The following is a 17,018-nucleotide window of genomic DNA, read 5'->3' on the forward strand; positions in this document are numbered from 1 at the left end:
AAACCTAACACATGTGTGCTTTTGTGACGATTTTTGGTGAATTAATTGAGATACTATGATCTGTTGAATAGGGTAGTCTTTCAAGTAGAATTCTGTCGTAACGAAATTAGTTGCTGAACTTTGTGAAAATGCATGAAACGTGCTTGTTACTGGATAACTGTTATGTTTTGACCAAATTGCCCTTGCGGGGAATAATTACTAGATGATTGTTATGTTTTGACCAAATTGCCCTTGCGGGGAATATTTGCTAAATATGTACACCATTAACACTTAACACGTAAATAGTTGTTCACACACGTAACGTATCACAAATGTGCTTGTTAAATCACACACGAGTCACAAACGAAACACGAAACGTATTTTGTGCATAGGTATTATGTGCCGAGTCTAGAGACTCGATAATAGTTCCAACTCTTAGAAAATCTCCTTGTTGTTATAGAACGCTAGTGAGAGTTTTCTGCGACACGCATCACTTGGGTGACTTGTTTTTGGGAATTCTTCGCAAACAGTGAGTTTCACTTACCCCTTTTAAACTCTTTAAACGCTTTTCACTTGGGGGAGATAACATACTCCGAAAACGCTTTTAGATTTTGTTAGTAAATTATATATCACTTGTAAAGGCTAAGTGGCAAACGAAACAATTGAAGTCCTACACATCGAACCGTTTAGTATTGGAAAATAGCGAGTCACTGTTGAGTAGTACTACTGGGTTTGACAAACCCCACCCAACGCTAAGCTCGATTGGAGGTCGAGTGGGTGTAATTTTGGCTAACACATTACCATGGTCGGGATAGACCTGGTGGCAAGGCACATGATAAACAGTCAGCTTCGGTGTCGAACACTTAGTAATACTTGTTGTATAGGCTAGCTACCTATCGATATATAATTGATTTAACACTATCTGGTAACGCAAAACGCTAAACGCAAAACGCTGAACGCAAAACGCAAAACGCTAAACGCGAAACGCTGAACGCAAAACGCTAAACGCTTTATTTTATATAAACTTGTGAACTCACCAACCTAGTGTTGACACTTTTAGTATGTTATTCTCAGGTAGCCGAGGCGGGCGCGCGGTATAGGATCATGCATTGTTTTGAACACTATTGATTTTTGCAAACTTGTTTAAAACTGTTACTATGTGGGTTTTTAAGTCGTCCTGCGTGGCGCAACACTTGGCTTATATATTTACGCTTCTGCACTTATTTTCATCAATGTTTTTATGGTTTGATTATAACTAATGATTCCGATCCTGTTAGTTCACACCCTCTAACGGTAAAACTCCGTTAGTGGATTTTGAGGGTGTGACAGTATGTTCGGTAAAACTAGCTGGTAGCTGTAGTTTTTTATATATATTTAGATGTTTGACAGAGCAGCTGAAGCTTTTAATAAAATGTATAAAATTACTAAAATAGGCATAACTAAAAACAATAATAGTAAATATATTTATTTTGAAAGGTTATTTAAGTAAATTAAAATACTAAAAGCTTGTAGCTCTTTTTAAACGCTACTAGTAGAAGCTTTAAACTTTAAATTTTTTCTCCCGACATAAAAACTCAAGCTCCTTAAACCAAACAAAGCTTTTAATTAGGGGTGCGCATTTTGTGAAACCCGACCCGAACCGAGTAATACCCGAGACCGACCCGAACCCGAAATCACTGCAAAACAAAGACCGAACTGTGGACCATATATAAATGGTCGGTCATCGGTCCAACCTCATTCGGTTATTCGGTCTTCAATCAATACCCGGAACCGTCCATCAAAGCATCAAAGTCGTTCAAGAGTACGACTATTTCATTCCAGATTCATGGCAATCATCTTCAAGAATCTAGATTTAAGGTATGTTTGATGATGAAAAAGAATTGGATGATAAAGAAAACGTGAAGAGAACCATGATGATGAAGAAAACATGAAGATTGTAGATAATGAAAAAGAAGTAAAAGATGAATAATAATACATAGAGTCTTCAATATTTCAGAGATCATATATGATGAAGATCTATGTACATGACGATAGCTAAAAATGAAAATAAATTGGAATAAAAGTAAGTTATTATATTAATTAAGTTTGTTCTTCTAGACAGACATTGGGAGATGAGAAACACATTATTGACTTTAGATACATACATTTATCGGATAGGATATATATTAAATAAATTTAATTAATTATCTTAAGAAACAATTACTTTTTTTAAGAGACAAGTTACTTGAATGTTTTATTATTATTTATTAAAAATAATAATTTAGTAATGTTTTATTTTGTGAATTTTCATGTAACATATATTATTTTAAGGCAATGTAAATAAATAGATTATTTGAAATTGTACATACAAAAATATTTTTATATATGTACTTGAAAATTAATGTCGATAAAAGCAAGTATATTAAAATTGAGATGTTGATAATAGTACCCCTACAGAAGTAATTAATATTTAATTTCACTATCATGGGTAAATGGAAAAGCAGCATCATTATTTTCTCTACTCAACAGTCTATTGGTCTATCACTAACAACATGCTTCTTCACTATCTTTTTATTATATCAACGGCGAACCGAGAACCACCGCCCGCCACCACTGTTCTCCGGATTTATTTTCCGATCATCTTGTTTTTCAACCCCTTTCTTTTGGTAAGTACTCTAAAGTCTAAATAGTGGAATTTGAAGGGGTTTTGTCCCACGTCGCATGTTTTCCGGTTTACCAAAATCGATTCTTCGGGTTTGTTTAGGTTTTCACGGCCATATACCCGAACCCGATTGGAGTAGATATTAACGACCGAATGCATTTGTATAAATATAGGGTCGGTCCGGGATCGGGTTTTTTCAGGCCGGTTCCTCGGGTTTTTTCGGTCCGACCCTAATTCTGCACAGCCCTACTTTTAATTGAGTAAGAGCTTTTTTTCTTAAAAACTTGAGCTATAAGCTCCTAAAAGCTTCATGTGAAACATACACAGAGTTATAAAGACATGTTAAAAGAACTAAAGTTAAGTTAGATTTTTTTTGAACGGCAAATTAGGATCACTCACGGACCACTGGAGTATCATTGTGTCACCGGTAGAACCACGTGATCATATCCATCTCCACTAGGCAATAATGCCTAACCACCAATTCAGCAGGAAACCCAATAAATCTTGGGAAAACCCCCTTGTGAGATTCGAACCTAGGACCTTATGGTCCCTAAGCCTTATCCCACCACCAAGATGCCACTAGGCTAGTTATGGAAAAGTCGTTCATATTAATTCTAACATTACAACACCTCACTTCTATCGTTAGTGTTTGTTATTTCCTAGAGATTAGTTTCTTACTTGCAGTAGATTGTTCATAATCAGAATTTTTAGTATGATCAAGACACATTTAAAGTAGATTCAAATATGACTCCCAGTAAATATTGTATATTGTGAGAAACTTAAAATATAAGATTATAAGCAATATATTTTGAGCTTTTGTTCATGGAGGGCAGTCGCGCACTCGGGCACGTGGTCCATCATCCATGTTTGCATATGATGTGCAACAAAAGTTGGGCAAGCCCACGAAAGGGGAATGGGCTCTTTCAATTGAAAACCTTTGTAATGTTGGGATGACCGTTAGATCAAATACGTTAGTATGGAGTCACAGGGCCGGCCCTAGGGGAGCTGGGTGGTCGACTCCCCCGGCCCGACACCTCACTGTTTCTGAAATGTTTAAAACTAATATATATACGTATTTTTATGAAAAACGATATGTATATATAATGTTTAAACTTAGTTATATAACAACTAACTTGGCCTAGCGACAATGGGTTATGCCTTCCAACAAAAAGTTGTTGATCTAGTCTCATTTAAACATGTTTTGGTCTGTTTTTATACAAAATTTTTTACACAACCAAAATTATAGCTAAGCATGTCCATTTAAAAATTAAATTGTTTAAACCCAATAAAATACTCATTTTACTTAAGGCCCAAATTTTTTTCGTCTTCGGCCCAACATATTTTACAATTCTCGGAGATGGCCAAGGTCGGCTCACTTGGTAAAGATTCATGTCTCTTAGTAGGAGATTTTGGATTCTAACCCATACAACGGATGTATATTTATAGGAGTCTTGAGAGTGTAACTATATTGTTAAATAAAGGAAAGGATCAAATACGAGAGAAATCCCATGAAACGCATATAAATCTCAAAATTTAACGTAATGTTTTTTTTACCAGGAATCGTATAAAAGCATACACAAGTGTTTAATATTTTATGTGACATGATAATTTAAAATATGCAGACTAATGTAACAAAAAAGTTTTTGACTATAATTAACATGAATTAGTGTAAATGTATGTGCAAGAACACATGTTGCTAAACCGTTAGCAACATGTTCAGCACTTATGGCCGTGCAACCGGCTTGTGGTCATATGTGACCGCAACTAATCATAACATGTTCAACACTCCCTGCTTGGTTTTGATGAAGTAAACAATCAAATGAAAATTTAGTAGTATAATTGTTATGGGTTACGTAGCCTTCGACCTACTTTGGACAATGAAGTAAACATCGCAATAAACAAAACCAGGTGATTAATTGCATACCTTTGTCCCACACATTGGTGGGCCCCCGCTCCAAACGCCAAATAATTCTTCTTATAAACCCGGTCTTCCTGTCGGTGCTCCAAAAACCGATCCGGGTCGAACCGCTCTGCCTCGACAAACCCTTGGAACGACGACTCGTAAACCGACGGAAACACGATCGTACCCTTCGGGATCGTGTAACTTTCCGTTAACGGAAAGTCCTCTCCCGCTATGTGCGGGACCAGAGTCGCGGGAGCGCGGTAGCGTATGACCTCACGCGCTACCGCCTCCGTGTACCGCATTTCCCTTAACTGGTCCGCGGTAATTAATTTACCCGAGTCAGGTGACCAGATGTCCGAAACTTCGTTTCGGACTTTTTCCAAAACCTCTGGGTGCGAATCGAGTAACGCCACCGCCCAGAGGAGTGAGGAAGTCGACGCGTCCTGTGACGCGAACAGGAAGTCAAACAAATGACCCCCGATTTCGATACTGCTAGTGTGTTTTAGTTCTTTTGGTTTGTCACTCGAGAAATGAGCTGCTAAATATGCTTCCTCCTCACGAATATTATCCTGCATCCAGAAATCAACAAGACAAGTCGGGTCCTCACCCGACTTCATCTTATTCTTACTTTCCTCAGCACAAACCCCCAATGTCTCCACGAGTCTGGAAACCGCTAGTCTCGCGTTACGAAACGCGAAACCCGGTAAATCGATAGGCAATTTCATTAACCCGACATTGAAATAATTATAATCGATTTCAAACCGCTTCCGCGCCTCACCGCTTAAATACGGTCCCACGAAAACCGTCTGACTCGTTTCCAAATTCATATCACGGCAAAGCAGCCGAAGCGGGAAAGATTTCGATCCTGATTGGGATAACTCAACCCACATCTTCAAATGCTTGAGAATAATATGTTGTTGAACTTCAGTATACGTTGAAAGAGCCTTAGGTGTAAAATTAGGCGCAATACGACGTCGTAAGTCCTTATGCTCTTGCCCCATCATATAAATCAAATTGTGTTCACCAAACAGCTTTTTACCAAACGGATGTCCGACTAAATGAAACGCGTCCGGACGGACGTTCGCGAACACTTTATGCGAAAGGTCCGTGGACAGGATAAAGATGATGAAGCGACCGATGATGTAATCAGCGGAGAATCCAAAGTTGGATGATTTCGCTCTCGCGGATTGGAGGTCCCAGAACCCGGTGGGGTCGCGGACAAGCGAAATGGCGTTGCCAATAAACGGCAACACCAGGCTCGGTCCAGGGGCCGAGCGTTTCTTTTTTAAGTAATTAAGTTGTTCACAAAAGAGTAACCATGCGAGTATTGAGAAAATGTAGGGAGCGGACCATAATAATACGGCCGTAACCGTCATCATATTATTGATGGGATTGTAAATGTTAATAATAATAATAATAATATGAGGGGTGGAAGAGGGAGGTGGGAAGGTGGTTATAATGGTGGTGGAAAAAGGTGTGGGGTTTGGATACAGCTATAAAAGGAGAGGGTTGAGGTGGCGGTTTGTGAGCTGCTTTCGTTGACGACAACGGCTATTGTGGCCGCCTTCATGTTGTCAGCAATCACGTTTTATTGGATAAATCGTTTTTCTGATTAAATGGGTTCACGAACGAGATTAGGGAGGCTAAATATAGGGAATTGGTGTGCTACTGCTATGATATTAGGCTGAGCGGTGTGGGGCTTCAACGGGGGCGCGAGCGGAGGCTAACACCACACCACCGGGGCGCTAACGGGGGCGCTAACGCGAAAAACCATGCAGGCGTGAGCCTGTTAGCGGGAGAAAAGAGAGAAAAGCTTGTCTTGATTTTAGAAAAAGAGCCGTTGGGCTCTTATTAAAAAAAAAAAAAATTTTTCCTATATAATACCCCATTTCACCCATTTTTATACCACAACTTCAAACCTTCACCCAAAATCAATTCATCTTCTCAACTTTTTTTTAAAAAAAAATGGCTGGAAATTGGTACCCAAACCTTGATTCAGATTATATTGACGACGATTTATGGTCGTCACCGCACCAACCGATGTTTTATTCGGAGCCGCAAGAATCATCCGGCTTTCAACCATCCAACACACAACCGTCTTCTAACTTTGTAGTTCCGGAGACACAAGAATCACACGGTGAAGCTACGGGACCAAAAAGACGCATCCACCGGGAAAAACAACTTGCAACGGACGGGTCGGGACCGGCTTCGACTCCGAGGACAAAACGGAAAGCCACTCCGTGGTCATCGGATGAGAAGGAAGCCTTGTGTCGGGCTTGGATAGTCATTTCTGAGGATCGGCGTTGCGGTAATTGTTTTAACGTTTTTAAAAATGATTTTTAATAAAAAAGTTAAATAAAAAAGTTAAATGGAAATCTAATTTATTTATTCATTTTGCAGCCGACTACCAAAAGAGCAAGATTTTTTGAACAAAGGTTAGGGAGACGTTCTACATGCTCGTTGGGAGTACAGAGCGGAACGCCGATATGATTTCGGGTCGGTGGTCCGAAATCAGAAAATTTGTCAGCTTGTTTACTAATCTTTTCAACAGGAACAGCGGTCGTATGAGACCAAGTGGCAGTGATGATTTGGCGGTTTACAATTTCACGGTCGAAGAGTGGAAGCAGGAGTGTTTGCGGAGGTATGGGATGGTGAAGACGTGGGACGATTTAAAGTTGTGGGATAGGTTGAAAAGGTGTTCCAAGTGGGTTGAGCTGGTGGCGCTGGACGTTGATGCGGAAGTAGGGCCGAAACGGACTAAAACTAGTTCGTCTGGAGCGTATAGCACTTCAACCGGGTCGGATTGCCGCGTTGGATTCGACCTAAACATTGCGGAGGAGGAAACGTCTTCACCGCCGAGGAGACGGCCATTGGGAAGGGACGCGAAGGGGAAAAAACCGGCTGAGGTGGAAACCGTAAACATCGCCAATCTTGTTGAATCCCTCAATAAATTCAACAAAACCATGGAGGTGGTCTCTTATGAAAAAAAGGAAAAAAGTCGAATGAGAGATTTGGACTTTCTTACTAGAGACTTCAGTAACCTAAATCTGGTCGATCAAATGCTAATGGAAAAGCAAAAGGAACGTATCCGAAAGAGGTTGATCGAAGAAGACCAAGCCGAAGAATAAGAATAATGTTTTTTTTAGTACTTTAATTTTTATTTTATTTTTAGATATTAATGTGTTTTTTTATTAATGTGTGTTTTTTTTTAATAATTTATGAGTTTTTTTAATAATACGTTGTTTGAATATATTTATAAAAAAATAAAAAAAAAATTCGTTGGAGCCCCTGCTGGAGCCCCTCCACACCAGAGCCAGGGGCTCCAACGGGGGCTCCAACACCCCCCTTATCCAGTTTCTCTCTCTGCCACACGTCATAATATTATTGGTTGGAGCCCCAATTAAAGCCCCTATTAAAGCCCCCCACACCCCTCAGCCTTAAAAGTATATAAAAGTATAATTATAGCTTTGGACTTTTGGGAAATCATAGGGTCCAGTTTTTTAGTTATTAAATAACAATGGATAAATTTAATGCATTAGCATTTAGTTTCAAAGATAACAGAGTGATGATATAATATTAGATGAATATCTGGTTTTCATTAGTTGGATTTTTGATTTAAATAAGTTTTATCTCAGTGTACCGGTGTGTCTTTGGGCGAGTGTTCCCGGACGTTGGCGTTATGTGCGGGTTTTTCCAGGATCGAAAGACGAGTGTATTCTAATGTGGTGAATTTAACCGGTCGTTCATTTGAATAATTCGTTTGTCGTTTAGAACAAAAGAAAAAAAACAATGGATAAATTCCGGCTACTGGGGGTAACCATATGGTAATAGACGACCTAAATTGTTTGCTATCTTCGGTTTCGAAGAAAACCCGACGCCTGAAGGTTTAATGTAGTAAAACTCGGTTGAGATTGAATTCGAACTCGAAATGTTGGAGTTTGTAGCTAAAACTTTCACTTCTCATCTAATAATGTAAGTTAAACTAAAACGAATTGATGTAAGTTCACTTTAGAAAAGGGTGAAAGATAAAGAGGGGTTTGAAATTACATTATTTAACTTTTTTAAGAACAGGTTCATTTGAAAGTTGTTGATAGAGAAGTTTTTTTTTTCTTTTACACGTTTAATAAATGTGTATATATTGGATTGTTTTAATACATTTCGGTTTATACAATATTTGTATTAAAACATAGGTACTAAAACTAAATAAACCTGTGTAACTAGATTTTTAGATTATTAGATATTACATATTATTATAGAAAACTAAACTTTATGTTAAATGAAATTGAAATATAAAAGAAAAAAAAACTCGAAAATAAAAACTTCCTAATTTGAGTAACAGCGTGAAATACTCAGCTACAACCATTTAAAATATTCATGTTAAGTGTTGCGTTATGCATCGCGTAGACGGTACACACTCTAGTGTGTGTGTATTAACTATATAACGAACTATACGTGTTTATACTTTACAATAATTTGAGCAGAAAATTAATAAAAGTAAAATTTTGTGTGCCATTTTAGTAAATAATTATATCACTCGTTCACAAGTGTACCGATAACATTAAAAATGTAACCTCAAATAGTATTAGTTATGTCTTTTATAGTTTTATGTATTACTAAGAGTTGTATGAAAGAAAAACTTTAATTAGCTAAATATGTCCGGCATACAACATTTTAAGAGTAATGAGTTGTGTGACTTATCATATGACGGATTGAAAGTTATATTTTATACAAAATAGTTTTTCATTTTCTTTTTTGAACGACTAATGAATAAAAGTACGTGAATCTGAGGTAATATGGTGACAAAAGGCCATCATATACGCCCGTGATCACAACCAACGTTAAGTAGCCCAAACATATCATTTATGGTCACATGAAAAACCCGCAATCGAAAGGCCATTGCGGTTGTTGAAATTCAAAATATGATATGCCATATCTAATTGTTGAAAATCCTAAAAATTTTCCTCTTTTCAAGTTTAAAATGAAAAAAGAAACACTATTGATTGGTTTTCATAAATATCTTATGTATTTAATCTAACTATGCTATTAAAGAAATAGATTTTATGTCAAAATCCTCATTTCTTATTGGTTGTTCATTATAGTTTCCATGTATATCAATAGCTTCTCCATTTTTTATCTTAATAAAATAAATCAATAATATAATTAAATTATATACAATAAATGTCTTCAATTATTTTGTTTGATATTTAATTTAATAATTTGACTTCGGCTAATTATATTTATTTATGGGAATTTCTACGCAATTAATTATATTTTCAAAATTATCATTACTAAATTAGTTAAACATCTCTCTGAAATTAGTTTATTACCCGAAAAAAAAATCAGTAATGTGACATTAACAAATAATTTTTAATGTATTTTAGATAATAGATACGTTTGATATTTTTGATATTTCATCCATATTATTCAATATACATATATTACGGATTTAAGTTTATAATAATTGGTTTTGATATTAGATTGAGTCAAGATTGACCGATTGAGTCACACAAATATAACATTTTACTTATAACTATTAAGCAAACCTTTTAGGAATAAAATAATAAGAACCATCCACAAATCTCGATTTCTTCATATATACAGTTCTGAAAATTAAAATTTAAAACCTTTTAACAACCTAACAAAAGTACATTTTTAATTATGGAATTTGTATATTCTAATTAATTATTAATTATTATTTGATTAAGTATTTGACTAACAATCCATAAGGCTTACTATAAATATGGATTTTGACCCATTTATTTATTTTAAATTTAGCAGTAATCATTTAAATATATTAGGTTGATTTTAAATTTAAATTTTGTTAATATATGTATTATAAAATTTAATTGATGTAATTGATATATGTTTTTTTATATATTCATATAGATTTAGCAGTTGAGAAATACAGTTTTGACCCATTTGAGTATAAATTCTACGTTGATTCCGATTTGTGTAAATTATGAATTAATCACCCTTTTGATTAAGGAATTATTTATTTACGGATATTGTATTTTTTTAATTAAAGGTTGTATATTATTTGAATAATGATTTGAATATTTGATTAAGCATTCTTAATGTGTGCTTTAAGTGTTTACTATAAATAACGATGTTGACCCATTGAATGATTTTAAATTAAGTAAATATTGATTTAAATATATGGTTTTGATTTGACTTTTAAATATTCAAATTCTAATTCATATTATTCTAATTGATAATTACAGTTCAATTCTATTTAAAATCTTTTAATGTTAATAAATCAAAACCATATTAGTAACTTATTTTTCCACACCTTATATGAAGTTTTGAATTATTTAAATGTTGATTATAATTATATTATTTTTAATAATTTTATAATTTTCAATCAGGGGATTCAGTATATAAATATATATCGTAATTTTATATTTTAGATATGACCTATTATATTTGATGAATCATTATATTTGATGGCATTGAAATACATAATTTTATTTTATTGTAAATACATAAATTTAATTTATATTTCTACATTAATAAGTTTAATCCCCTATTTAAGTATAGTCTATATTTAAATATAGTATAGATTTATTTTATGAACATTACATTAAGGTTTTTCATCCTTATTCCCTAATTTATGAACATTAAATTCAAATTTTAAAAATTCACTAATCCTAATTCCCTAATTTTCGTCCTTATTTACGTTAACTGACTTTTCCTAATTTATTCTTTCTAATTACAATACGAAATTCGTGTATAAATACTTAACATCCATACGCTCATTCTTACACTATCAAAACTTCTTTAGAAAAAACGATTATCTTTCTTTTTAAGGTTTTTAATTTTTGTTGTTTTTATATCCTCCATTTTGTGATGTATTTTTTGGCTTAAAATTCTTATTGTTCAAAAATGAACTTTTTGTTTATTTTTATTTTTTAACCACTAGGAAAATGGAGCCGAAAGACATCACCATGTTGAACCAATTCCGGTAAGGGAGATTAATTATTTTCCGGTAAGGTTTTATTTGATACTTTAATGGCCGATTCTCATATTATTCATTATTTCATTAAAAATTCTTTTTCTTTTCCCTTTTTGCTTGTATTTATTTTAATTATTATATAATTTTCTTATAATCTTTTTAGGTTCTATATCAAAATCAAAGATTTAATAGAGATGCTGAACTATTACGGGTTTCCGGTAAGGTATTATGGAAAATACTATAATTCCCGATTCTCATATAATTCATTATTTCATTATTCATTCATTTCTTTGCCATTTCAATTATTGGTTTTATTATTTTTATTATTTTCGTTACATCCATTTGGAATTAAATTATTTTTGTTATTGTTAATTATTCAGGTTATAGTCATTGCAATATCAATTTTTCCGGATATTGGTAATTATTCCGGCTATACATTATAACAACAATTTTACATTTGTTCACATAATTCAAATTTACATTAATTATTATTGTATTTAATTATGATTATTCCGGTTAATAACCAACGTTTAGTTAGAATAATATATTATTTAATTTTATCATTTCAGCTTATGGCTCCCAACTAGAAATGCTAATGTCATGGATGGAGTATTTGTTGTAAAAATATCTTACTTTTTGTACAAGATTAGATGTATATATTTTTATTATTCATGTATTTTTGTATTTTTCACAATTCATGTAATTTAATTGATTTTTATATAATTAATATTATATTGTTGTTGGTCAAAGTCTATTTAATAAATTTCCATGATTTTGAATCATTTTCAAAATCGTTTTAATATTTTTCTCTGGTTATCATTATTGGTCAAATTCTATTTAATATGTTTCCATATTTTTAATTTAAATTTAATATCATAGGAAATTAAATCACCAATGTCAACGAAATTTAACAAATTTTTATACTTTCCAGTATTATTGAACTTTATATTTTAAAATAATACACATTTATGTGCTTATGTTATTATTTAATACCCATTATTTTTTATTTATATTGATAACCTATTTAACAGTCATTTTATAAACAGATTTTCACTATTGTTTTTGGAAAGTTTTAATGTGTTGATACTATTCATATCATTAGCGTTTTCAATTTTAACATTTGACTATTTTCTAACTAATCTAAAATTATTTGATGGAGAATGGGTTGATTATGTTTGTTTTGGTCATTACGAATGTATTTTGGTTATTAGTATTCTATCATTTTTTATTTTATATAGCTTAGACAATTCATGTAAATTAATTCATTTTTATATGAATAAAATCTTTATTTTTTACGTGTTAAAATTTTTGAATCGTATCTTGAAAGTCTTAATAATTACTTATTGAACTTCCAAAAAAAATGTAACGTTTTTTATAATAATATTTACAATTATTTATTTATGTTTTTAAAATTCAACATTTACCTCTATTGCAACAATCTTTTTAGTTTTTAGTAATATTCAATCTAAACAAAATTTTCATCTTTTATATTTAAACAAAATTTAATTAACATAAATGACAAATTTAATTTATACTGGAAATTTTAAATAATTTACTTTTGATTATAGTCGAAAGTTAAATAGTTTTGTATTAAAAACGCATCAATATTATTTGACCAAATTAATATGTGGTGTATTACGTATTTCAAATTTATATTTAAAAAAATCTTAGATATTTACTATAATTTTCAATTTATTTTAAAATATTTATCATCTTTAATTTTAATGATACATTCCAATTATTTATATATTAATATATTTCTGTTTTTAAGAACCGAATTTGACAACTTTTTTTTAGTTTTAATATTCTCCAATTAATCTCAATAAACTTTACATATTTTATATTTGACCAATTTTTAATTAGGCATAAAAGTCAAGAATTACCAATTCGTCTAAATTATTCGGTCCAAATTAAAAACTAAACTAATAAACTAAATAGAAAATAAAAAATTTTCATTTTTATATTAGACCAATTTTTAATTAGACATAAACGTTAAGATTAATGTATAAAATTAAACAAAGAATTATCTAATGAAATTTATTGTTAAATAAAGTAAGGAAGCTAAAGTCTTGACAATAATTTTGTGAAAATTAAAAAAATTAGTATTATATTGTTTAGTTAGTAAACTTATGAAAAAACGAAAAGTTTTTTATTATAATATTTACATTTTTTTATTTATGTTTTTAAAACCCGAAATTGATCACTCTTGAAACAATCTTTTGTAGGTTTTAATAGTCTTCAACATCAACAATTTTTCCTTCTTTTATATTTGACTAGTTATTTATTAGCATAAATGACAAATTTAATGCAAACTGAAAATTTAAATAATTTACTTTTGATTATACTCGAAAGTTAATAAGTTTTGTATTAAATACACATTAATTTATTTGATCAATTTAATATGTTGTTTATTACTTATTTCAAATTTGTATTTAAAAAATCTTACATATTCACTATAATTACTTATTTATGCTAACTATTCATCATCTTTAATTTTAATGATACATTCCAATCATTTATACGTTTATTTATTTATGTTTTTGAGAACCGAATATTGACCACTCTTTTGTAGTTTTAATAGTCTCCAATCTCAATAAATTTTTCATCTTTTATATTTGAACAATTTTAATTAGGTATAAATGTCAAGAATTTCTGATTTTCTAAATTATTCCCGCTAAATTAAAAAAATAAACTAATAAATTAAACAAATAATAAAAATTTCCATCTTTTATAGTTGACCAATTTTTAATTAGGCATAAATGTCAAGATTAATGTATAAAATTGAAAATAATTAGCTAATGAAATTTATTGTTAAATAAGGTAATGCTGCTAAAGTGTTAACAATAATTTCGTGATAATTAAAAAAATTAATAGTATATTGTTTAGTTACTGGATTTCCAAGAAAAATGGAAAAACTTTTATAATGATATTTACATTTATTTATTTCTGTTTTTACAAAATCGAAGTTGACTTTTTTGCAATAATGTTTTGTAGTTTTTAATAATATTCAATGTCATTAAACTTTCCATCATTTATATTTGACAAATTTTTAATTATTATAAATGACACATTTAATATATACTGGAAGTTTAAATAATTTACTTTTGATTCTACTAGAAAGTTAATATGTTTTGTATTAAATACACATTAATTTATTTGACCAATTTAATATGTTGTTTATTACTTATTTCAATTTTATATTTAAAAAATCTTAGAAATTAATTATAATTGCTTATTTATGCTAAATAACCATCATCTTTAATTTTAATGATACATTCCAATCATTTATACATTTATTTATTTATGTTTTTAATAATCGAATTTGACAATTCTTTTGTAGTTTTTAATAGTCTCCAATCTCAAACAAAGTTTCCATCTTTTATATTTGAACAATTTTTAATTACGCATAAATGCCAAGATTAATGTATACAATTGAAAAAAGAATTATATAATGAAATTGATTTTAAATAAAGTAATGATGTTAAAGAGTTTGAAATAAACTTTACTGCAGATTGCAGTCACTTTAATAAAATTTTAATTAGGGAATGACTTCTATGTAATAAAATTAAAATTAATCGGTTTAATTTTAATTATCTCTATATTGTTTTAATTATACTTAATTATTGAAGTTAGTAGAATAAAACTTTATTGCTTCGATTTAACGTAATACATTTAATTAAAAGGTCTTTGAATCGAAATAAAACAAAAGATTATGTACAAAATAATTTATAATAAAATATACCTTTATTTATCTATTAATGTTGAAATAAAACTCATAATAACTTAAGACTTTAGTTGTATATTTAACCAGGCTGCTATGGTTAATTTTTTTAGATTGTGAAGCAAAATGACTTTTTTTGGTGAAATGTCGAAGAAGTTGATGGTGGGCTAATATGACTATAACATGTTCATGTCTTCGTGTCATCTTATCTAATTGAATTTATGATTCTAATCTAATCAAATCAGAATCTAATCAAATAGAATAGCAATTCGATTAGAGAAGATATCGAATTCGATTCGATTAGATTCTGAATTCGAATAGAGACCTAAGTCTATTCTAATCGAATCTCTATTTGATTAGAATGGTTTATACAATTCGATTAGAATGATTTAAATTATTCTATTCGAATAGAATGTAGATTCGATTAGAATCCAATATTTTGTCCAAAATACATGATTTTTAAATTTTTCACCCTTTCTGGGTTCATATAACCACGTCTTGAATTTCTGGGTATCTTAAACCCATCTTCAAACATACTATCTAGGTAAATTAGAACCCAAATGGCCCGATTAAAACCTAAAACCCTAAAAACTGTACAAACTATAACAAAAACGTCTCAATTAAATCAAGATACATGTTCCTTATGATAGCGATGACATGCTTTTATATTATATATAACCACAAACAACATAAAGTGGCCTTGAACAGTTTCGTCATGAACTGTTCAAAATTGCATGTAGTATGTTTTATTGTTAAATTTTACTATTGATGCATGCTGTGTAGCTTGTATAAAATATGATAGATTGGATATTTAGCTTTTGCACAAGATCGTGTTTTAAATTTATAAAAGTGATTTCTACAAAGACTAAACACACACAAAATAGGCAAGTGTACCTATCGTATATGTAGAATAGTATTGGTAAGAACCAAGTATCGATCCGTGGACACAAAGGAATCTAATAATAAATCGTTGTTTTACTTCAATCGGAGGTTTTAATCATTTTGAGGTTAATTTTTGAACTTTTTATAAAATATAAATAATTATATATATAAATAATATATAGGTGACCAAGATAAGAAATTCTAAATGAGTTGTTCAATTATACGAAGGTTACCATCTAAGATCATGAATCCACTCCATTTTAGCATTGATAATTAATATGTAATTAATATGTAGACATGTGATAAACTTACTGTAGCAATATATGATAGATAACTCCTTAACCCAAAGTGAGCATCTTTGGCACTAAGGAGATGATATGCGCATTTTAAAGTCCACCATTTCCTAATGTCATACCATCTCAATGATGTCAATTTAAGTTGGCAAGTAGTTTCGTTAAGTAGAAATATTAGGATTGACTTCAATTTCTCGAATACCAATTCTAACAACTTCAGGTGATTGTAGTTCATCACACAACCTCCCATTGGTTGATTTAAGTAGGTTATGATTACACATTCCATTAACATATGGTTTCTTTAGCTAATTTGATATCCTAAGCAAAACCATTTTCGGATTACCAAGGTTTAGAAAAATACACCATAACTTAATCTCATCATTTCTAAGTACAATATAAGGATCCATGTTTCGATAATGTATCAAAGTATTTCTATCTTTCAAGAACATGAATCGATCATGAACGATTGCCAAAGAGATTGACAACCAACAACTTTGAATTAGTGATTTAAGATGGTGAAACATTTCTCATCAAAAGATAATTGTAATACAACCATGTACTTAACTAGACTACATCACATGTCTTGATTAATTATCAAGTAAAACAAAGCTTCTTCATAGATTTTAGATGGTAAAAGGAGTTTAGCT

The 17,018-nt window shown here is 31.0% G+C and overlaps 1 protein-coding gene across 1 annotated transcript; it reads right to left on the minus strand.

Annotated features, from left to right (window-relative positions):
- Positions 1–4,462: 4,462 nt before the first annotated feature.
- Positions 4,463–6,166, minus strand: LOC143550454 (cytochrome P450 710A11-like). Its single transcript, XM_077041094.1, has one exon. The coding sequence runs from the start codon at positions 5,900–5,902 to the stop codon at positions 4,463–4,465; it is 1,440 nt and encodes a 479-aa protein (XP_076897209.1). The 5' UTR covers positions 5,903–6,166.
- Positions 6,167–17,018: the final 10,852 nt, after the last annotated feature.

Source organism: Bidens hawaiensis, unplaced genomic scaffold, assembly GCF_021521415.1.
Source record: "Bidens hawaiensis isolate Kalapana, Puna unplaced genomic scaffold, B.hawaiensis_p1.1 tig00016042_1, whole genome shotgun sequence".
Classification (NCBI taxonomy): domain Eukaryota; kingdom Viridiplantae; phylum Streptophyta; class Magnoliopsida; order Asterales; family Asteraceae; genus Bidens; species Bidens hawaiensis.

What these genes read in the sequence shown, in the direction of transcription:
- LOC143550454 (XM_077041094.1), bottom strand. Translation starts at nt 5,902, where the DNA reads ATGATGACGGTTACGGCCGTATTATTATGGTCCGCTCCCTACATTTTC.